The 25,318-nt window shown below is 42.2% G+C and overlaps 1 protein-coding gene across 1 annotated transcript in view; it reads left to right on the forward strand.

Moving 5' to 3' along the window:
* LOC148502845 (cytochrome P450 2G1-like) overlaps positions 1–24,746 on the forward strand; it is a 43,979-nt gene extending 19,233 nt beyond the window's left edge. The window contains exons 5-9 of the mRNA XM_088449288.1: positions 510–686; positions 14,062–14,203; positions 16,210–16,397; positions 16,709–16,850; positions 23,901–24,746. Coding sequence (XP_088305414.1) covers positions 510–686; positions 14,062–14,203; positions 16,210–16,397; positions 16,709–16,850; positions 23,901–24,082 — 831 coding nt within the window. The 3' untranslated portion in view covers positions 24,083–24,746. The remainder of the gene's footprint in view (positions 1–509; positions 687–14,061; positions 14,204–16,209; positions 16,398–16,708; positions 16,851–23,900) is intronic.
* The last annotated feature ends 572 nt before the right edge of the window (positions 24,747–25,318 follow it).

Genomic DNA, 25,318 nt, shown 5'->3' on the forward strand with positions numbered 1-25,318 from the left:
AGTAAAGAAAAATAAGAGAAAATATTTTTCAGCATGATGGCTCAGAATTAAGTCAACTTTGACTGTTTGTTGTTTAATTGTTTATTTAACAATACATGAACTAATTAAAAGCTGCATTGCTGTCCTGATGAAGAGCTATGTGCATGCATGGAGGGCTGCCCAACATGAGCATTTTACTGTGTATTAACCTGCTGCCAGAATATAGGAGAACACACTGCCGATAAGTGAGACACCACTAATCCTTACCGAACAGGTTAGTAATAGTAAATACTGGCGATGTAATAGTAACTATCACTACAAGATGCAGTGACACCAAACAAAAATGTATTGCTGCCAATTATCTTTCTTAATGTTAAATAGAGCACTAATAAACTGACTTAGAAATGTAATCATAGTGTATGTATTATGTATAAAATAAAAAAGGCTAATTTAGGAAATACGATGGGACATGGAAGCTTTGACATTGAAATAAGTTCTTAAGCACCTTTCCTTCATGTAATTAATTACAGATACAAGATATGATCCCAATAATAATGAACCACATTCCTGGACCTCACCAGAAAATCACCACGTTACTGGAGGAACTGAATGATTTTGTAGCAGAGCGAGTGAAGATGAACATGGAGACATTGGATAAGAGTGACCCCAGAGATTACATAGACTGCTTCCTTATCAAAATGCAGGAGGTACCCACAAAATGAAAGTTAATTTAGTGCATTATTATCAGAGGGATCAAATCTTGCATATACAGTATATCTAATATCCAAGGTAAAACCAGGGAGAATGAAAATATTTTTTTTAAGTTTCACAGTTACAGTATTAGTAAATAAAGAATGGTTATCCACTGGATATATACCGGATTATTTTTTCTGTTATTGTACTGTATTGTAATTTTACATACAGTTCCATTTTCATGTCAATACTGACACTGGGTAGCTGTTCATTGTTGTATATGGGAAATATTGCACATTGAAAAGTAAAAAATGCTCAAACTTAGGGGCATATATATTCATTATCATAATTGGCCTTGATAATAATAATTTCTTTCATATTATAAGCATTTTTGGGGGCTATCCCTCAAGTTTTTTTTATTTTTTATAAATATGCCCCTTACTTAGATTGTGATGACCAGTTATAATGTTTCAAACCCATTTTGCTACAAGTTGCGCCAGGAGTTGGCACAACATGATATTTTATTCCAAACCCCAGCTCTATAGAGATGTAATTTGAATCTGTCAGATAATGTGGTTGGATGATGACCTCGATCTGACCATGTATGTATGTATGTATGTAGTCATTGTACAGTAGCCTAAAGATCCAACTGTTTGTGTCTAATAGCCAAATATCCAGATCTGTCTGATTTGCATCTACTGTAGCTAAAATGGAAATATCTGTGTACAGTGTAAATAGTTTAAAATCTCTCTAAATCAGGCTAATATTAAAAGCAGATCCATTGTGATGTTATAGTGTACATCACATGTAGAACTGCAAGTCACAGCATGCTATCAAGTGTTGGTCTGATCTAGTAGTAAGAGAAACGTCTAATTTAGGTCTATTTATTAAGCAGTGAGAACTGCGGGAAGTGAACCAGTGGAGAAGTTGCCCATACCAACCAATCAGCTTTCAAGTAGCATTTATCAAGTACAGTCTATAAAATAATAGGTAGGAGCTGATTTATTGCTATGAACAACTTCTTCACTGGTCCACTTCTCCACACTTTTCACTGCTTGATAAATAGACTCCTTAAGCGATACCTAATTGGCTCAAATGAGTGGAGACAAATCCTTTGCGACTCCAAAATGTTATTGAAATCCCTTTCAACAAACACAGGTCCATATACTGTAAATTTCATCATGATTCCAAACCTCCAACAAGGTTATATTTCGATCACACAATTCTGTACATTCTATGGGGCATATACAATTGGGCGCAAGGTTTAGCAAGGAAAAAACCTTGCGACCCTTGTGCCCAATTTAGGAATACTGCAGGTATGTGCGCTCCCGATACCTGCGGTATCCAATTTAAAAAATAGTGGTCGCAGGATTTTCAGCTCTGAAACCATGCGCTATGTAAAAAAAAAAATCTTCACCTACCTGCCTGGGGGTCTTCAATGGTCTCCGCTACTCCCGGTGGCCTCCCCTCTATCTTCTTACTGGAAAGGGGGCTGCTGGGAGTTCAGGGGCCCTACTGGGAGGCTCCATGGGCTGGTGGGAGGAGCAAGGGCTGCTGGGAGATTGTAGTTCTCCCAGTGCCCATTCTGGGGGCCACACGGACACTAGGCGGGCACACTGGCAGTGAGGGTCACACACACACACACTCACTCATACACACTTACACACACCACACACACTGACATACTCACCCTGCTGTAGAAGAGCTGGCTCCCAATGCTGGATGAAGAAGACAGCGCTGCCAAAGGTAAGTAATTATGGACTAATTAAGCTAATTGGAAACTTCCAATTGCTTAATTAGTCCTAAGGGGGGTGCCGCCGGGGTGTCAGAGCAAGTCCTGGTGATTTTTCCTAAAATTAACGATTTTAGGAAAAATCATGCTTGCTCTGGAGGTGCGTGAAAGAAAACCTACCGGGGCACACAAAAAAAAAACCACACCTAATTGAATAGCAAAAAACCCGCACCTGCAGGAAATACCTCGCAGATGTGGGTTTTTTGCTATTCTCACACCCAATTGAATATGCCCCTACAGTATGTAGAGGTAAGCTTATAATCTCATTGCAATTGTAAATCTCCTTCAAAATTATAACTTTGATTACATGATTTTATACATTCTGCCTAATTTTATAAATTGTTCCTATGTTTTAATGGCACAATGCAGGAAATATCTAGCAAAGTGCAAATTACCACTTTAAATCGTGAACACGTATATAGGGGCACGATCTGACCACTATTTACTAAACTCCAAAAAGTGAAGCTTTTCAGAGCTCAGCCCCAGTAGTTTACACCATCTTCAGATGGTGTAAACTACTGTTTGCCTATGGAGGCTCCAGGTGCAGGAGAGAGATCTTTCGATCTCTCTTTCACAGCCCTCGGCCGGCTCCAGAAGCTGACACTGTGTCAGCTTGCCGTGGAGAATTCTTTCACTTCTGTGAAAGACTTCTACAATTTGCCAGGGATGTAACCTGCAGGAACAGCAGTTACCACAACTGCTGTTCCCTGCAAGCTCTTCTTTGTACATACTGTAGCGGTGTATTTTCATTAATAGTGAATTTATTCCCAGCGATATTGATAGATAATAATCACAGCTGGTCCGCGATTATTAGTACATAGACCCCATAGACTTAAAAAGGGCTCATAGCATAGAGAACAACTTATGACATTCAGAACAATTCTTGCATTAAGACTTAGGAGTCTATGTATTAATAATCGCGGACCAGCCCATATCACTGTTGGATATTTTCAATTTTAATTTAATTTGAATTAAACTATCCCCGCTATGTACAAAGATGAGCTCGCAGGGACAGCGGTTGCAGTAAATATGCTATTAGTTAAAAATGTTTAGGCACCGCTAAATATAAAAGCAATAAATGTGCTACAAATAAGATTTTAAAATAACACAAGAATAGAATGAACTGTACATATATATTTCTCATAATGTTGTAATTTGTGAAAAATGTAGAATTGACAAAAGTATATAGGGGTTGTAGTCAGCATCCCGGCTGATGGGATACCAACGGTCTAAATACCAGTGCAGCAGTCAGGATCCCGGCTTTAGAACACCGACTGCCGTAAGTTTCGGGGGTTAGGGGGAGGGTTAAGGTTAGGGTGCTGGGTTAGGGTTAGGCACTAGGGGGAGGGTTAGGGTTAGGCACTAAGTGGGAAGGGTTAGGCTTAGGGTGCGGGGAGGGGGGGTTTGGTGCCTAACCCTTACCTTCCCCCCTAGTGGCTGAACCTAACCCCTCCTCCCCGCAACCCTAAGCCTAATCCTTACCTCCCCCCTATTGCCTGAACCTAAGAGGGAGGGTTAGGGAAGGGAGAGGGTGAGGGTTAGCAAACTGATCAACAAGTTGGTAAGCTAACCCAGCCGAGATGCCAGCGTCAGGGTTCTGACCGCTGGGATCCCGCCTTCCGGCATCCAATACCCAAGCCATCTATAGTCCACATTTGCTTTCTTTAACATGGATACAGGGATATAGGCCCTCATTCAGACCCACTCGCAAGTGGGCGTACGCACGTTCGCCGTACGTAAAAAAATATTTAAATTCAAGCACTCGCTCGTTTTTTCCTACGCAGCTAAAAATCCGCCCCAAACACAGGCGACCCCTCCTCTGACTAACGAGCTTGCCAAATAGCGAGCGTACATCCCCGAAATGGCTTGAAGGGAACGCACGCACAAGTACAATCCGGAAGTGGGACTGTCAGATTCCGATTACCTGCTAGTTTTTTCGGCCTACCTCCCTCAATCGTATCATGCCAATCAATGTATCAATTAGCTTAATTGTTTTTTTTTTTTCAACACAATGCAATAAACTTTAATCTTGTCCGTGTTTGTATTTGCTCGCAGAATACGTACGGCTGAAACCTTCGCTTTTATTGTTCCAAAGACATGTTAGCCCCAATTAAACAATTGTTCTATTTGTTTGTCTCCCCACAATTTTTCTGTGGTTCATTTCTTTATTTAAATTTGCTTACGCATGTCACTGCATCAAGCCAATCATAACTCTCCAGAGATTTGTGGCCCTGTCGAACACATGACTCATACAATAACCAATAGAATTTGTCCTGTTAATTTCCCAAATACATTAGCCAATCAAATTTTTTTGTGGTGCTTTATTAAAAATATTTTGTAAAAAAAACACCATTGCCATCATGAGATCCGCCGCATTCACCAGGCGCGAACTGCTGGTGCTGACGGAGGTGATGGACAGGAGGATCACCAGTCAGCCTCCACCCATCTCCAACAGGCGCAAGCGTTCCGCATATGCGGAGGTACGTCGACGCCTGCGCTCCTTCGGCTCACGCCGACATATTGGCCAGCTGGAGCGCAGGTGGTCGGACCTGCACCGGCGGACGCCCCGCTTGCTGGCATGCTTTCGCATGCAGATTGCGGAAAGTAAGTGTTCTGGACTGTGGTTTTCAAGTTTATCTTGTGGGCCAGTCATTGTAGTCATATCTGCATGTGCATGTTTTCATGTCTGTCCTATTGAGTCATTGTAGTCATATCTACATGTGCATGTTTTCATGTCTGTCCTATTGAGTCATTGTAGTCATATCTGCATGTGCATGTTTTCATGTCTGTCCTATTGAGTCATTGTAGTCATATCTGCATGTGCATGTTTTCATGTCTGTCCTATTGAGTCATTGTAGTCATATCTGCATGTGCATGTTTTCATGTCTGTCCTATTGAGTCATTGTAGTCATATCTGCATGTGCATGTTTTCATGTCTGTCCTATTGAGTCATTGTAGTCATATCTGCATGTGCATGTTTTCATGTCTGTCCTATTGAGTCATTGTAGTCATATCTGCATGTGCATGTTTTCATGTCTGTCCTATTGAGTCATTGTAGTCATATAGTCATATCTGCATGTGCATGTTTTCATGTCTGTCCTATATTTTTTTTTTTTGGTTTCCTGTTGAAACTAACAACAATTTTTTGGTCAATTTTTAGGGGCACAGCAAACACTACGGCGGCATCGCCACACAAGACGCCGGTCCCGGCCCCTCTCTCCAACCCCCAATTCCTCTATTCCCCCCTCCTCCCCAGACCCTGTGGCCGAAATTTCTGCCCTACTTCCCCTCCAGCCCAATTCCCCCTCTCCTCCATCCGTCCCTCCTCCAAATACCCCCTCCCAGGATGGCGAAAACACCATGCCCCTCGGGTTGGGGAATGTAGCCACCTCCGAGGTGGTCCAGGGAGTGGCTTCTGGCTCTCTCGTTTTGGAGAACGGTATGTTTTTAAAGTTTATTTTGGACACCACAAACTGTTTGTATGTAATCATGTGTCGTCCCCATTTTTTTTATTTTTTTTTCGCCTTAGGGTATTTTTGGGGGTTGTCTTTACCTGTTCCTGCTGATGTCACCATACACATATCACACCTGTGTGCCTTTTTTGAGGGCCCTTGTATTTTTGGCATACGACATTTTGGGCTTCTGGGTTTTATCCGTGTAATGTATTTTTGGCCCACAAGCTTGTAAGTTTGTGTTTGCTTGTTTTTTGTTTTTTGACAATGTTGCTTCATTATCGATTTATTAATCCCCAAACTTTTGTCACCCACAGAGGAACAGAGGCGTCGGGAACAGATTGAGAATTGTGTGGGCCGTATGCGGGAGCAGGTCACCGGGCTAATGCAGGCCCTTGACCATCTGTTGGTCCTCCTTCGGAATTAATTTATTTTTTTTATTTTTTTTTAAATTGTTTCTTAATAAATATGTTTAAAATCAAGCTCTGTCTCATGCGTTTGGAGTAAATCCAAGATTCTTTACACTGACATAAGTAGACTCTTCAAGCAAGGTTTGCCCCAGAAACTCACTACAGATTGTGTGTTGTATTTTGAATGCAAACAGGCACAAGAAACACCTCCCAGTACCAATGTCATTTTCCTTTTTTGTGGTGGTCAACATGATAGTTTACACCATTTTTCAGGTTCCTATTTGGTGGCCAAACTGCTTAGGACAATCTTACGAAGGCAACTGATTGTACACGATTCCTTGTTGTGTAGGTTAGTACCCCGAAAACATATTACATTTTAGCTCCACTTGCTTCATTACTGGGTTACCCCTTAGGTAAAATTAACGTTTGGGATTTTGTTTACACTTGCTTCTAACGTGCCCAAAAAGGAAACAAATTACACTCTCCAAATATTTATTCACAACAGAAATCAAAATACAAAGTGGTCACTCACAAACAAAACACACAGTGATAATCAGAAAAACTCCACATACCAAAAACAATAAACAAACACAGAACAAATCAAGAACTGGTTGACGTAGGTCCATGCCCACATGATTTCACAAATATGGCGTTGCAATATTGGTGTCAGAATATATTCCCGAAGTTTCCACAGAAAGGTTTTTGAAGGGTAGCAGGAAGTAGTCATCGTGGGAGTGCCAAAGATTATGCAAACAAACAGAAGATGGTGCAAGAATTAATATAAAAAAAGATGAACGTTAAAAAACCGTAACACATTGGGTATACACACTGTTGTTTGATCAATAATTACCTAAAATATCGGGCCACCACATCATTGCGTATGGCCCCCCCACATACTGACCTCCGACCAACCTCGGGGGGGCCATCCTCAGGTAAGGCATCCTCTGGCTGCATTGGAACACCACTCCTTATGGCGATGTTGTGAAAGATCCCACACAGGACCACAATTTTCGAAACCATATCCGGCAAATACATGAGCTCGCCACCAGAACGGTGGAGGCATCTGAATCGGCCTTTTAAGAGGCCGATACAGCGCTCCACCACTTGCCTGGTGGCTGTAAGTGCGGTATTAAACTCACTTTGTGGACCTGGTGTGGGAGCCAAGTAAGGAGTGAGCAGCCAGGGCATGCAAGGGTATCCACTGTCTCCTGTGAAAAAGAATAGACAACATCAGGATCACTGTGTATCAAGCTTAACATTGTTATGTACTAAAGGTCTCCACTTACCCAGAAGCCACGCATCACCAGCTTGTAGGTTGTTTAATTTGTGCCATATCCCTGATTGCCGGATGACGAAGGAGTCATGTGCACTTCCTGGTAATTTTGCATTCAGGGACAGGATCTGGAGGGAGGCATCACATACCACCATTACATTCAGGGAGTGATAGTGTTTCCTGTTTCGAAATATGGCCTCCAGCCGTGCTGGAGGCTGAAGTGGTATGTGAGTACCATCCACAACCCCTATGATGTGTGGGAAGCCAGCTATTTGGTAAAAATTGGCCTTGGCCACACTAAGGGCACCCATATCCAAAGGCATTTGAATAAAATGATGGAGGTGCTTGAAAAGTGCCTCCATCACTGCCCTCAGGATCCGGGAAAAGGAGGATTGTGAGATGCCTGCCACTATTCCCACCGTTGTTTGAAACGATCCTGAGGCACAGAAATGTAACACCGCCATAAATTGCGTAAGTGGTGGTATTGCTGTAGGACTGTTAATTTGCCGCTCCAGATCACTCTCTATTAATGAGAGAGTGTCTATGATGATTTTGGGAGGAAGACGGTAGCGTCTTAAAACCTCATCATCGGGCATTCCAAAAAGGGTGACACATGTTCGAAATATCTGGGGCCTTGCACGCCTACGATGCCTACGCCTGGGACGAGATTGAGGTTGGTCGGCTTCCGGGAGCATGGCCAGAACAATCCACCCTAGATCAACCTGAAATGGCAAGATTGTAATGTAAGGCTTTGGACCCACCCCAAAAGAAAATTCAAAACAACTTAGCTTGATGATACCATCCATTGCTGCTTACATGCCGGGGTATTGTCATGATACGTCCAAACTGAAATTAAACACAAAAATTTTTTGCATTTTTGTTTCTAAATTTTGTGATAGACCAAACTTAAAATATGCGAAACACACATTTGGCAAAAGAGCAAAACGACATTGCACACAGTACATCAAAATGGGTTGAAATGTTTGCCCAAAAAGCGAAAGGGCAACCTCAAAAAAAAAAAAATTATTAATAAGCATTTAAAAATGCGCAAATTAGTTCGCAAATACAAGTCACAATAGTAAGTATTCAAAATGCGCTAATTAGTTCGCAAATACATGTCACAATAGTAAGTATTAAAAATGCGCTAATTAGTTCGCAAATACAAGTCACAATAGTAAGTATTAAAAATGCGCTAATTAGTTCGCAAATACAAGTCACAATAGTAAGTATTCAAAATGCGCTAATTAGTTCGCAAATACATGTCACAATAGTAAGTATTAAAAATGCGCTAATTAGTTCGCAAATACAAGTCACAATAGTAAGTATTAAAAATGCGCTAATTAGTTCGCAAATACAAGTCACAATAGTAAGTATTCAAAATGCGCTAATTAGTTCGCAAATACAAGTCACAATAGTAAGTAGTAAATATGCGCTAATTAGTTCGCAAATACAAGTCACAATAGTAAGTAGTAAAAATGTGCTAATTAGTTCGCAAATACAAGTCACAATAGTAAGTAGTAAAAATGCGCAAATTAGTTCGCAAATACAAGTCACAATAGTAAGTATTCAAAATGCGCTAATTAGTTCGCAAATACAAGTCACAATAGTAAGTATTAAAAATGCGCAAATTAGTTCGCAAATACAAGTCACAATAGTAAGTATTCAAAATGCGCTAATTAGTTCGCAAATACAAGTCACAATAGTAAGTATTAAAAATGCGCAAATTAGTTCGCAAATACAAGTCACAATAGTAAGTAGTAAAAATGCGCTAATTTGTTCGCAAATACAAGTCACAATAGTAAGTAGTAAAAATGCGCTAATAGTTCGCAAATACAAGTCACTATACAAACTGTGAAAAATGCGCTAATTAGTTCACAAATACAAGATAAAAAATGGACTTACCAAGAGCAAATATATAAGAGTCCAAATCAAAAGGTCTTTGGGTCCGAAATTAATCAAAAGCTAAAATATATGAAATTATTGATCCAAAATTTACAAAAATGAAGAAACACAATGAAACAACAATTGATCAAAAGTTAGACTTCACAAAACTTACCAAATCAAGAAACGAGGTAAAAAAAATAAAAAACAAAAAAGAGAACGGAAAATAAAAACGCAAATCTACCAAACAAAATAATCTCCAACCGCCAACTCCTTTATACGCAAACAATAAACTCCAGCCAAGGTATCCTCCAACAATCCAAAAACGCAACCTCGACTCGAGACACACCAAGCCATAAATAGTGTTTCGTTTCCCGCACAAATTAAGGAGGGATCATAGGAACGCACAATCAATGATGCGGCCGCAAAATAAGGACGCATGTATAAATACGTCACGAAAACACATTAAAATTCTGGGGTATTTCTGGATTGGACCTCAGACATGGCGACAGACCAGGGAAACAATGCCCAAGAGTCAGGTGGTAAGTCTTTCATGCATTTTGTATCAATGAGTTATTTGAAACATAAGATTGGGCAAGTTGTGATTTTGAGAAATCTGAATATTTACACAAATAGGTGAGGAGGATGACATGGAAGAGGCTGCCGGGCCCAGTATTCCGGCCAAAGCTGCCAAAAAAAAAGGCAGCCACATTTCACAAGAAAGGAGATGGAGGTTTTGATACAGAAGTGTGTGGACATCCTGCCACAGGCAGACAGGAATATGAGTCTAAGCCAGAAGGGGAGAATGTGGGAAGAGGTAGCCGTTGCTGTCAATAGGGTGGGTGATTATGTCCGTCTAGCCCGGGATGTCAAACGGCGGTAAGTAAACACTTGCCCCCCCTAAAAACAAACACCATTTTAAACAAAAGGATAATGGCTTCCATTTTTTCCCACAGATGGGGCGACTTCAAATATCGCCTAAAGCAAAAAATCGCGGACAGGGCTAGGCATGCAAGGGGGACAGGTGGGGGTCCCACCCCTGTGTCATTGGAGTTGACCGATTTAGAAGAGCTGGCACAGGGGTGTGTGCAGCCTGTGGAGGTGTTTGGCGTGTCCAACATGGAATACGGACATGCCAGACTTTGCGGCTCCTCATGTTGTCCCAGGTAAATCTTTGGATGTTATCAACTATGAAATGTTATTGTGCCAATATGTAGATTCTAATGTGAGGCTTTTCTGTTTTTCCTAACAGAGACACAGGCGGATGAGTCTGTTCCAGAGGGGAGCCTTGGCCGCCGAATTTCTGCTGGCTCGGCAGGGGAGGAACCAGTACATCCGGCTGAGGACCCTGCAGAAGCCAGTCCAGGGCAATCCCCCTCGCAGGCAGTGTCCCTCCTCACAGAACTCAATTTCAAATCGGATTTCCATACGGAGATTCTGCAGAGGATGGACGCCAGTCTGCTACGGGTGGCTGAGGCCCTGGAGCAAAATGCTGCTGCCAACGTGACCATTGGTCAGGCCCTGGCGGAAAATACCAGGGCCAACATCCGCATCGCCAATGCCCTGGAGCAGCTCGTTCGCCAGCACATGGTGGAGCCGACCTCCCTTCCTGCTGGAACATCAGGATCCTCCACCTCTGGCACAACATCAGCCAATCCTCCAAATGTGCCTAGCCCTGTGCCTAGTCCAGAGGCCACAACATCTGCCTCTGGACAGGCCAGCCCGATGACATCCCGGACCCGGTCTGGCGCCCTCCCTCCCCCATCCAAACGGGTGAAAAAACGATGACAGCAATGGTGACTTTTCCCACAATCCTTCTGTGCTTGGCTCATATTCCTTTCTAGTCAAAACTTCCCTCTCCTTTCTTGTGAAATGTTTTTAAATTTTTTTTGTATGTTTATGTCAACAGTTATGTTGGGCCAATTTGTTTGATTTTGGGACATATCTTTGGCAAAAAAAGATGATCCCAAATTTTTAATTTTTTTTAATTTTGTTTGAGCAATAAATTGAAACAAAAAATCTGACATTGGATTGTGAAATTATTGTACAAATGGGTTAAATTGAATCCTGGACCAAAAGGCAAAAACTGGAAAAAAAAAAAAAAGGGCTCTTTAAGGAACGTTTAAAAAATCGTATAACGAGGCAAATTCAAGAGGCAAAAATAAAATGGTGCGAAAATTAAAACATGATGACATTATTGTTACAAAAGGCCCTAACCACCAAATTGAGGGCAAAATAAACCCTCACAAATGTACGCAAATTGATTGTGTCATCCTGACATTAGCAGCTCTGATTTCCACCTGCGTACGGTTTTGTGCTATCCCAAAAAACTGATTTCCAAACACATACCAAGCCGGTTTTCAATCCAACACTAATTGCTTTTCAGCCCTCCCGCGATTAATCGCAACAACATCGAGGAGTCCCGGGACGGAGGAGAAGGCCATCGCCAATGTGGTCGAGTAATCCAGACCCTAAGCTGTGCGAGCATTTTGAAGGGAAAGAGGATCATCCAGTGACGTATGAGTCGGTCCGAACACATTTTACGCTCGCATTTGCTAATGTATGTACGCCCCAAAAACGCCTCGCCACGCCTGCGTTTTTCCATCTCCACCCCCGTCAACACCCAAAAACGCCCTGTTCTGTCAATCACATTTGACAGGTCACTTCCTGTACGCTATTTGACGAACGAGACCAAAAAAGCTCGCAATCTGCCGTACGCACATGCGCACTGTTACACCGACGCATGCGCGGTTATTCAACATCGGAACGCAACGAGCGTACTGCTGTTTGCGAGTGGCTCTGAATGAGGGCCATAGTTTTCTTTTTTTTTTTATCAGGGTCCTACTGTGATGCATGGGGCTAGAGATTTATACAAAACTGCTATTATCACCAGGATGTGCTGTGCCTCCCATCATCATTGCAGAAAGTTTTTCAAGTATCCCTGAATGTCACAGCAAGTACCCCTTGTGGGAGCTATAACACAGGTTGAGAGCCACTGCTGTAAAATGTGTAAAAGTGGAAGATGACCACCTTACCAAAGACAAAAGCACCTTTCCAAGCTTAGAGACAGTGGACCTCATTCAGAGGCGGTCGCACGGAGCGATTGGACGTAGCGAGCGATGTTTTTTTCAACTGCGCATGCGTGTACCTGGCAGTGCGCGTGCGCAAGCCTGTCTTTCCGACTGCAATCCTCTTGCTCGCTAGTCACTGCGAGGTCGTAGCTGTGATTGACATTTCGTGCCGTTTGTGGGTGGTTACAGGGGAAGGTGCTTGTGGACGGGGGTGTGGTGGCGTGCACGCAGGCGTGGTTGACCTTAAAAAGGGCGTTTTAAGGGCATGCATATATTACTGAGAGAGTCATCACACACGTCATCTCGTTGCAATAACGATGCTACTACTCGCAGAGCTAAGTGTAGCCAAGGGTCTACCTTAAGCATTGCGAGTGCTGGCGATGGTTACTGCCTCAACCGATGTTTGTAGGCAATTAACAATGTAACAGGTGTTAATCGTGCTGATGTAGGTTGCCACCTGCGACCGACTCTGAATTAGGCCGTAGAGATAGGAGGTGTGCTTTCATTGTTTTGGGTGTTTCCACGCTTACGATGTGCTTTGCGACTGAGCGCTCGTTTTGCATATTCTCGGTCACTTTGGGTGCGACCGATCGCTTCCGAGCGACCACCTCTGAATGATGTCCTGTGTGTGAGAGCATATAGGCCCTGATTCAGAGCCGGACGCTCTGACCAGAGCGCTCGCTCTGAATCAGGGCCCACCTCCATAATTATGGAGCGTCCTCTTGGACGCTCGTATAGCTGTGGGTCACCACCCACAGCATATACGAGCGTGCAGGATGATGGTCGTGATGGTCAAGACCATCGCGACCATCGCCACTGCGAGCCAAAGCCTGCGGTTGAGTTTCTCAACCGCAAGGCCCAGAGTGATTTTGGCTCTATCAGAGCCAAAATCACTCCCACTGACATCACTAGTGATGTCAGTGGGAGCCGGCTTCTGACGGTAGGCGTTCCCTTGGGATTGCCCGCGTCTGGGAGGCACGCCCCAGGCACGCCCACCAAGGGGGGCGTGCTGTCAATCAACATCGACAGCACGCCCCCTTTGATCAGACACAACGAGCGAAGGAAAGTCCTTCGCTCGTCGCGTCTCGCGCATGCGCACGACGGAGCTCCCTCCTTCGAGCGCATGCGCAGTGCACACCATCGACCCACTTGCGAGCGGACAGCCGCTCGCAGTGGGTCTGAATCAGGCCCATAGTTCTATATGTCATTTATTTTATTTTGGAAAACTATGTCAGGTCCTCAAAGACTGCCCAGGGATTTGCCTGCCTATTGCCTAATAGTGGTTCAAGGACTTCCCCAAGATTGCAGAGGTGAGTGGGTGGTTCAAGAGATAAAGGCGCAGACACCTACTTAGCAAGAAACACTGAATTCAGGAGTCATAGTGTAGGTGATTATACCCAAATGTGCACTTTGCTATCAGTAGCTGATATCCGGATAATTACTATCTTTACTGTACAAAATGTAATGTGTAGGATAACTGTATTTGTTTGTGGCCTTCTTGTGCTTTCAGGAAAAGGATAACCCTGACTCGGAATTCACCATGAGGAACTTAATTCTGACTCTTAACAACCTGTTTTTTGCTGGTGGTGAAACTGTGGCCACTACGTTAAAGCACGGATTTCTATTACTACTGAAGTACCCGGATATACAAGGTATGAAATACAGTGCTGCATGGACCTCTGCAAGTTCTGCAAAATAAAGTGTAGTATTTTATATGGGGTTCTCTACACTGAGAGAACAATTGTTGCATGTACGTGTGTTCATTGAAGAGAAGGTGTTACAGGTTGAGTCTCCCATATCCAAAATGCTTGTGACCAGGGGTATTTTGGATAATGGAATTATCCGTATTTGGGAATATTTGCATACCATAATGAGATATCTTGAGAATGGACCCAAATATACACACAGAATGCATGTATGTATTATATACACCTTATACACACAGCCTGCAGGTAATTTTATACCATATATTCAATAATTTTGTGGCTCAAGCAAAGTTTGTGTACAAAAATGAAATTCATTTATGTTTCATATACACCTTATACACACAGCCTGATAGTAAGTTTATACAATATTTTTAATATTTTGTGCCTTAGACAAAGTTTGTGTGCATTGAACCATCAAAAATCAATGGTTTCATTATCTCAGTCATGCCAAAATAATTCCGTATTTCGGAATATATGGATATGAGAGACTTAACCTGTATTTATAAATGCCCCCAACGTCTGATGTCAGCCTATGCTTGTATGCAAGTATAATTACAACATAAATAACCAACTTATAATAAAATAATGACACAGAGACACACATTGGTGATCAAAATTGACAGTTGTATATATAATTATTAAAATGGTAAAAGGGAAAAGACAGATAACGTACTGTGGTTAGGAAAGAACGTCCCATTAAGCAATGTTGCCGTCTGCTCACCAACTCCACTCAGTCCTAGATAGCAGCCAACGACAGCTCATTACCACAAATCAAGGTACCCAACTCTGATCACAATGACACAGAAGGTCCGCCAGGACCAGTTTTTATGCTGACTCCAGTAGGGTACACTCAGCCTAAACAGTGTATTGGCAGGAAAGACCACCTCAAGACCTAAAAGTCAGATAGCAGCTGCTACCGTTCTTTCACGCCACAATAAAGCCAACAACATAAACTAAGAACAAGGGTGAGATGGCAGAAAAAGACCCTCTAACAAACTCTGGACATAACAAGAACACATCTCTAAGCTAGATAAACACCTACAACACCATTATACTCAGACCGAGACTAGGGGTTTTAAATTTCGCCATGCATATGAAATGCATTCTTTCTCCCTTCTAAGTTAGTGTTGTCTATTGGTTTCAAATAATCTATTTTTTTGTTAAATAGATGTAATTTACAAAATGGAAAACCTACTTCTTCAGAGTAAGTTTTTTTCAGAAACAACACTGCAAATACACCGTGAGCACTATGCTAGATTAGATTGCATAGAGTATCTTGTGTAAAATTACTTCTTGTAGTTTATATTCACATATTAATGGACGAGAGTACCTACAGTATTATTACCACCAGCTTTATACATTGTTGACATTTTTAGAGAATGCGAAGCCTTTTACTGAATTGGTAACACTTTCAAATATGCACAATCACCACATCTACTGTAATGATGTCTTATATTTTTGTATAAAACCAGGCTCAGTGTGTCCGCCTTTTGGAATAAAATTACAATCACCCAACATCCATAGTCATATTTTATTGTTATTAGTGTGCAACTCTGTAAATACATAACTAATAGGCATATTACACCATAAAGTAGCTCTGCATTGTACCCATGATTTATTTGTTAACAGTCTAAAGAAAAATATTTTTAATGGGACTTCACGCATCTTAATGGGCCTTTCACTTATATATAATAAAGCTCTCAATACTGAATAATGCAACACTATCCTATATAAAAAGAATCATAATAGTAATTTTATTAGTTTATTTGTATCCAAAGAATTAAAATATGAATGTTATATTCATGTTAATTAAAAGAAAAACTTCTGCCCTGATATGATTTACTTAATGCATTTTAGGTGAAGTTAAATCAATGCGCTATTGATGTGTAATGTTTGTATTTGCCTTTAATTAAACTAAGGTATGCTATGCATTTCTTTCTGTTATAATTTAGCTAAGATCCATGAGGAGATAGATCGTGTGATAGGACGTGACTGCCATCCAAATATAGAGGACCGGAGCAAGATGCCGTACACGGATGCTGTAATCCATGAGATTCAAAGGTTCAGCAATGTGATCCCAATGAATGCACCGCATTCCGCAACCAAAGACACAGAGTTTAGAGGATACCTTATTCCCAAGGTGAGAGAATATAGGATTATGGTATGCTGACTGTAGAGTAAGTTTGTGGATATATAATACAATGAATGAAGACAAGAGATGGAATATGTACAGTATACTGTTGTGTGCACTCCTGCTTTGTGCAGTATGTAAATGCAGGCCTATTATTATGGACAGGGACATAGGTCAGAACTCCTGGGCATTTCAGATACTGATCATGTAGTAATCATGGTGGATATAAAACTGGAGTGCATATAATGTTTATATAGTACAGTATATAGTTTAAATAAAGTTTATAGGATAATAATAACTATAAATATGTTAATGTTTAGGGTACTGGAGTATGCGCCTTGCTGTGCTCTGTCCTTGAAGACCCCACTCACTTTGCTACCCCTCACAAGTTTAATCCCGGCCACTTCTTGGACTCTGAGGGCAAGTTCCAGAGAAAAGACGCCTTCCTACCATTTTCTATAGGTATGATCTTTAACCTGCCTTTTACTTGTTTTCCAATACTATGTCCTGAAATTGATTTGAGTTGTACCTTTAAATGTAGATCTGAAAAATCTGTCTATAATGGTAAAGTGGAAATCTGTTTTGCTTCTTTTCTGTATGATTCCTCTTGCCACTTTGCCTGTGGCATATACAAGTTTGCTGATGGGTGGGGCAGACCTCGCTGCTGAAGAAACCTATGACATTCTGAAACATGCACATGCTTGGCATGCTGCAGGCAGTAATGCACAAACATGAGGGAGACCTAGAGCCAGATCAGATACCTCTTTATACATCATTGCCTACTGATCTGCAATTAATTCCATTGGAATGCTTCTGTAAAAACTTGCTTGGACACCTCTGTAATAATCAGCCGTCCCAGTAATATCATCACTTCTATGGTGGCCGTCGGACTGCACTTGCACTGTTGGCCACTGTCTTAAACTGGGTACACACTGACAGATACATTGGCTGATCAATTGATCGGCCAATATATCTGCTGCCCATCGGGCAGTGTGTACCCGCGACATGTCGGTGAACGTCGGCGTTCACTGACATATCTCATTGGCTGTGCTGCACAACCGATGGACAGATATACAGTCAGGTGCATAAATATTGGGACATTGACAGAATTTTCATATTTTGACCTCTATTCACCACCACAATGGCTTTGAAATGAAACAAACAAGATGTGCTTTAACTGCAGACTTTCCGATTTATTTTGAGGGTAATTACATCCAAATCAGGTGAACGGTGTAGGAATCACAACGGTTTCTATATGTGCCTCCCACTTTTTAAGGGGCCAAAAGTAATGGGACTATCAACTCAAAAGCTATTTCATGGACAGGTGTGGGCTATTCCCTCGTTATTTCATTATCAATTAAGCAGGTAAAAGGTCTGGAGTTGATTCTAGGTGTGACATTTGCATTTGGAATCAGTTGCTGTCGACTCTCAATATGAGATCCAAAGAGCTGTCACTATCAGTGAAGCAAGCCATCATTAGGCTAAAAAATCTAAACAAACCCATCAGAGAGATAGCAAAAACATTAGGTGTGGCCAAATCAACTGTTTGGAATATTCTTAAAAAGAAAGAATGCACCGGAGAGCTCAGCAACACCAAAAGAGCCGGAAGACCACGGAAAACAAGTGTGGTGGATGACAGAAGAATTATTTCCCTGGTGAAGAAAATCCCCTTCACAACAGTTGGCCAAATCAAGAACACTCTCCAGGAGGTAGGTATATGTGTGTCAAAGTCAACAATCAAGAGAAGACTTCACAAGAGTGAATATAGAGGGTTCACCACAAGATGTAAACCATTGGTGAGCCACAAAAACAGAAAGACCAGATTAGAGTTTGCCAAACAACATCTAAAAAAGCCATTACAGTTCTGGAACAACATCCTATGGACAGATGAGACAAAGATCAACTTGTACCAGAGTGATGGGAAGAGAATAGTATGGAGAAGGAAAGGAACTGCTCATGATCCAAAACATACCACCTCATCAGTGAAGCATGGTGGTGGTAGTGTCATGGTGTGGGCTTGTATGGCTGCCCATGGAACTGGTTCCCTTGTATTTATTGATGATGTAACTGCTGACAAAAGCAGCAGAATGAATTCTGAAGTGTTTTGGGCAATATTATATGCTCATATTCAGTCAAATGCTTCAGAACTCATTGGACGGCGCTTCACAGTGCAGATGGACAATGACCCAAAGCATACTGCAAAAGCAACCAAAGAGTTTTTTAAGGCTAAAATGTGGAATGTTATGCAATGGCCAAGTCAATCACCCTGACCTGAATCCGATTGAGCATGCATTTCACTTGATGAAGACAAAACTGAAGGGAAAATGCCCCAAAAACAAGCAGGAACTCAAGACATTTGCAGTAGAGGCCTGGCAGAGCATCACCAGGGATGAAACCAAGTGTCTGGTGATGTCTATGCATTCCAGACTTCAGGCTGTAATTGCCTGCAAAGGATTTGCAACAAAGTATTAAAAAGTGAAAGTTAGATTTAGGATTGTTTAGTTTTGTCCCATTACTTTTGGCCCCTTAAAAAGTGGGAGGCATATATAGAAACCGTTGTAATTCCAACACCGTTCACCTGATTTGGATATAATTACCCTCAAATTAAATCTGAAAGTCTACAGTTAAAGCACATCTTGTTTGTTTCATTTCAAAGCCATTTGTGGTGGTGAATAGAGGCCAAAATATGAAAATTCTGTCAATGTCCCAATATTTATGCACCGGACTATATCTGCAGCCCCACCACCGGGACCTGCCCCCTGGTCGCCGGGACCTGCGGGCAGCCACAGATGATGGTTGTTCAGTGTGTACAAACAACCATCATCTGCAGATATATCTGTATAGTGTGTACCCACTGTGATAGGATCACTGGTAAAGTGGTCTGTGGCAGGTACATTTGTCCCAGATTCCTGTCTTTTGTGTTTTAAACCCCCAGGAGAAAGTCTGCAGTGTAGCAGGCTTGAGTTTCGGCTTTTTGAAAAGCCGGTTTGGGACCTGGGGGTTGTGGGTGAGAGGAGAGGGAGGGCTCCACCCACGGCCACTCCAGGTTTTGGTTCTCGCAGCCTGGTAACAGGCTTGTTAGGGTTTCCACCTGAGAGTGGCCAATATAAGCCTAGTGTGTTTAGGGCTGAGTGTCTCACCTGGGAGAGCAGACAGGGAGTTTGCTCAGAGACACTGGAAAACCTAACTGTGAGTGTTGTGCTGTGCCTTTGTTGCTGGTGAGGGCATTAGGCCCTGCCAGGTTCTGGTAGTGAGGGAACCACCTGTGAAGTTAGTGCCCCGACAGGGCTAGGATTTATGTTTATGTTTTCTTTATGTTATTTCTGACATTTGTACAATAAAGACTGGCGCCGACCAGCTTGTACTCGCATCCAGACTGGTGTGCTGCTTCCCTGCTGCTGTGTGTGTGTGTAAGGAAGGAGTCCCCTACCCAGGAGAGGGACCTCCTAATCTGACTGTGTCACACCACCTTAAGATATTCTTTGGATCCCTCTATGGGCATATTTTGTGAAATTGTAGCCCATGGGGTAAATTTACTAAAGTGAGAGTTTTTAGAAGTGAGTTTTAGAAGAGATGTTGCCCATAGCAACCAATCAGATTCTACTTAACATTTAACTAGCAACTTCTAGAAGATAATAGCTAGAATCTGATTGGTTGCTATGGGCAACATCTCTTCTAAAACTCACTTCTAAAAACTCTCACTTTAGTAAATTACCCCCATATCTCCAAAATCTGCTGCGGATCCTGAGCTTACATTTTGGGGAACCAAAAGTGATACGGAAAACCTTTGAAAACAACATATTTTAGTTTGGTGCATCCGGTGTACATGAACCCAACAATGTTTATATTATTTGCATTTATTTTATATTTTTTTAATGTTTTTGACTGTGTTTATAATTTTTTTTTTTACACTAGTTTCCTGTCAAACTCGGCATACAGTAAAATACTACATATGTTCGGGTCTGGTTCTCAGAGAACCAAGAACAACTCAATTTAGGGGTTCCAAGTCAAACTGAGGGCCTGATTCTGACCTGTTTGCAAGGCTGTGTTTGTACGGTGCCTGCTAATGTTTGCAATCTGCTCATGCGTACAAGACGCAGTGCGCATGCGCGAGTCAGTCACTGCTACTGGGAAGTGTTCGCTGCCACTACACAGATGCTGCGCAAGCATGAGTGACAGGACGTGCCATTTGTTGGTGGTGACCGGGGGTGGACAATGGTAACAGAGGTGTGGTGGTGCGAAGGCAGGCGTATCTGTGCATTGGAATGCCATTACAGAGAGGTACATCATTTAGACGCATCGTCAGCGTACACGTCACATGGCTGAAATACACACAGCAGCACTTGCAGTGCTTGCGGTAGGGTATGGTCAGCCACAAGTGGTGCGTATGGGTCAGATGTCAGCCGATGTTACAGATTGTTTCATACACTTCCTTGAGATGACGTATGTTACTAAGGGAAAGTGGGCGTCATGTGTCAGGCTGGTGGGCATCTAATTTTGTATTGCAATTGCATGGCAAAACAAAGTGGGCGTGCTAATGTCTTACTAGTGATCGTGGGATTTGCATACTTTGGCTGTGGACAGCTGCGTGCGAATGCATCCTAGCAAGCGGGTCTGAATCAGGCCCTGAGTCCAAGTTCGGAATCCCAGTTTGGATCTTACCATGATTCGGAAACTTTTAGATTAAGAAACAAACTTGGGCTTTGGATTGCATGTTAAGAGGTCAAAATTATGTCATTTTAGCTATTTATTTATTTTTTTTTAAATATAGATCCGAAAATAGAAAAAGACAGGACATGTGAGGGTGCTTTTGCAAAACCAAAACACTAAGATTAATCCAGATCCAAAACCAAAGCACAGTGGTTGGAGTATATTTCTTAAAAATACTATACTCACAACTTGACCCTATGGGGCCCTAGATACTTGTTTGGGGGCCACCTATGTATATAATATGAGGGAAAGAAGACAACACTACAGGATATGATAGTGGGACTGCACCACCAAAATTAGGATAGTTGCACAGGGTGCTGCTCTCTCCTGTCCTTCCAGTTCTTCTACCTAATGATGCTGCTTGCTGCTCACTCAGGGTCGGGGCTTCCATTAGGCAGCTTTAGGCAGCTACCTAAGGGCGCCGGGACCTGTGGGGCGGCCTGCTCACAATGAAGAAAAATGATGGATGTCTGAAAGAGACATTCTTCTTTCAGACTAACCTAGCGACGGCCGCAGGTGTAACCAGCAACGTCTGCCGCTATACCTGTTTTTTTTTTTTATCGTGACTGTTTCGTGTTGGGAGAGATACCGCCACCACAGACCAGCCAGAGCAGCCCGCCCCTCTAGTGGCGGAGGTGTCCTGCTTGGGACACATACATCTCTTCTCCGTGCTGGCTTGACCAAGCATCAGGACCAGCGCCAGGGCAGATGCAGCTGCATTTTAACTTGACACTGACTGGGGACTAGCGGCCAATCAAATAGTAGCATTGGAGGCCTTTCAAATTTGGAGCTGACCGCTAGCCAATCATGGTTTGCGGACTGACAGCCAATCAGAAGCAGTCAAAGGCTGCTTCTGATTGGCTGCCTGTCTGCACCGTGATTGGTACACGGCGGGCGCAAAATTTAAACAGCTGCTGCTGCTGCTGTATCTGCGCTAATGCTCTAGTTCAGAGAGTCCCTTCGCTGGAGAGCCCACTGCCAGCCGGAGGATGGGGAGGAGTAGAAGCTGCTAGCCTCTGCCAGCAGGAACAACTGATATGGACTGAAAGATGGAGTCGAGACTCGATAGGAAAGCAGATAAGTGTGAGCATTGAGAAGTGCAGGAATAAGAGAGGAAAGTAGTGTGAGATGCAGGGAGTGGGAGAGGGAAGCAGGTAGATTGAAGTGCAGGGGGTGGGAGACGGAAATAGGCAGTGTGAGGTGCAGCAGGTTGAGATAGAAGCAGAGGATGAGGGGAGAGTTCAACTAAAATATTTATACCCCCACTATAAAATTCCCACTTGGAGCACTGCTACAGACATTGGTGGGTGAGACCCCCGAAGACGACGAGTAGGAGTAGGAGCAGGTGGCTGGATTCTGGGGATGCCTGACAGTGCTGTCAGTTGAGCAAAACTATATGGATATGAAGAGGGGGAGTGGGTGGGGGGAAGAAATCATTAAATGTATAAAGCTGGGAGTAATGGGGGAATCATTTTAAATATATGAGCTGGGGATAAGGGGGGGGTCACAAAATATACAGCATAAGGGCTGGCCAGGGGTAAGAGGGATCACTAAATGTATAAGGGCTGTAGGTGAGGGGGGATCATTTACTATATAAGGGATTGGAGTGAGGAAGGAGATCATTAAATACATCATATAAGGGGTAAATATATTATATATGTGGTGGGACTGATGAGTTGTTGAAAGGGGAAAAGAGACAAAATTATATATATATATATATATATATATATATGTATGTGAAGGAGTAGGAGTAGACATTTACTACACATAATAGAATGGTTTATATATATATATATATATATATATGTCGACATTGGAACTGTTACCACATGAATGTCGACATATCTAAAGCTGGCCACACAGCTAAATATTATCTGTCCAACCAGCCAACTAGTTGATTGGTTGGAATGAAAATCTGGTAAGGAATACAATCAGCAATTTGCTCCCAAACGCTGGAAAATGGACCAAAACTGTTGTTTGAACAAATAGTTTAGATCAAACATTTAACAAACTTGTCTAAACGACCATTTTCATCTGTTTTCTGGCATTTAGGAGCAAATTGCTTATCATCATTTACTCCTATTCCTTATCAGATTTTCATTCCAACCAATCAACAAGTTGGCTGGTTGGATGTAAGTTGGTTGAGTGTGTGGCCAGCTTTAGGTTATGGATGGGGGGGGAGTAGGCTGAGTTTTTGTCTAGGGTGCTGAGAAACCTTGCACCGGCCCTGTGCTCACTTGCAGCTTGACTGGATCCTGGAAGGTGTGCGATGGCATATGCATCTGTGTAGAACATCGCTTTTACTTGAGACAACATCTGGGATCCATGGGAGTTTCAGGGGGGAGACTGGAAGGTGATCTAAAGTGATTGGAAAAAGAGGAGTTGTCTCTAATCATAGTGGTGTCATAAGCAACTACATACGCCATCGCACATCTAGGTTGGCATGTGCGCAGTAAGGGTTTCCTAGACTTTTTGCACTTGCGCAGTATCTTAAAATTGCTCAACTGCATAAACATTGGCACTGTGTCCACCTCTACCCTATATTTTTTTCCCTGATATGAGACAGAGGGTTCTTTACCTATGCTGTTCTACAAAGATAAAGCCATAAATTATTAAGGGGTCTATTCATTATCCCTTCATTTCTACAATAGTAGGTGAAAATTTACTTTTTTTTTTGCTTATTATTGGCTTTTACAAAAATCCAATTTCAAATGTTGTAGACATGATATGATACTATAATTTAAAAAAAAAGTTGGTGCAGAAAATGTTTAATGGTAATAAATCTTTATTATCTCCAAATAGGGAAGAGGATGTGTCTCGGGGAAGGTTTGGCTCGCACAGAACTCTTCCTGTTCCTCACCTCCATTCTACAGAATTTTGTGTTGACATCACAGACACAATTCACTGAGTCTGATATCTACCCCCGAATGACTGGCTTTGCCAATGTACCGATCCCTTACCAGATGACATTTGTGCCACGCTAACGGTCTTTTAAAGTTGTTCTGTCTCCTACGCACAGTGGAGTGATAAGTAACAGTACTGCTTTACATTCAGTGGACACAATTGCTGTACATTTCAATAATTTTGTTTACTTTTACTGTATGTACCATTTTAATTTAATACTACAGTTAATTATGTTGTCATAAATAGTAATTAATGCCACAAAGCACTAATACTTGTTTGTTATATTCTTCCTTATGTGTGAAAATCCCTCCTTGTCCAAGGTCTTAAAAATTATAGACAAATTATTGTGACCAGTTGTGTGCTCTTTTGGTACATATTAGATGCTTGTAGGCAACTACAGTAAGAACATCTGATTTTGTGCATACTGTAGCTTCTACAGCTAAGGGGTCTATTTACTAAGCAGTGTTAGGAGACAGAGTGAAAAGTCACAGCCTGTGAGATGGCAGGTGGTAACTAATTGGCTGGCACCTTATCACAGACTTATCACTTTTCACTCTGTCTCATAACACTGCTTAGTAACTAGACTCCCATATGTTACAGAGAGTATACACACGGCTTCATCCAAATAGCTGCATTGCCCACTGTTTTTTTTTGTATGCAGCCACAACCATCATCATTAGGAAATTACATCTACCCCATGCTGGGTGCAAAAGATCCATCCAAAGCTGGGTACACACATAAAGATTTTCTGTCCAACCATCCAACTAGTTGATGGCTTGGAATGAAAATCTGGTAAGGTATGAAAGCAAATGACAATCAGCAATTTGCTCCCAGACACAGGAAAATGGACAAAAACTATTGTCTGAAAAATTTGTTTAGATCAAACATTTAACAAACTTGTCTGACGACCATTTTCATCTGTTTTCTGGCATGTATGAGCAAATTGCTGATCATCAGTTACTCCCATACGTTACCAGATTTTCATTCCAACCAATCAACTAGTTGGATGGTTGGACAGAAAATCTTTACGTGTGTACCCAGCCTACTACAGGTGTCTCAGATTACCATGGAACTCTGGCTACACAATGCTCCCACTTAACGTCTATGAAAATGGTTCTCTTGCTTGCATCAGCAAAGCAGCCACCCAGTTAAAACCCAGACATTCAAATTTCATGGACAGAGAGATATGGCTGAGATCTATCCGACTCTATCAATTGTTTTTAAATAAAATTTCAAATCAGTCAAACGTCAATATTTTGTTTCTGGGGCTAAGGGTTTTATGTACTATGCCTTAGAGATAAAGTGGACAGAGATAA

The sequence above is a fragment of the Taudactylus pleione genome, unplaced genomic scaffold (assembly GCF_031769625.1).
Source record: "Taudactylus pleione unplaced genomic scaffold, aTauple2 ptg000481l, whole genome shotgun sequence".
Taxonomy (NCBI): Eukaryota; Metazoa; Chordata; class Amphibia; order Anura; family Myobatrachidae; genus Taudactylus; species Taudactylus pleione.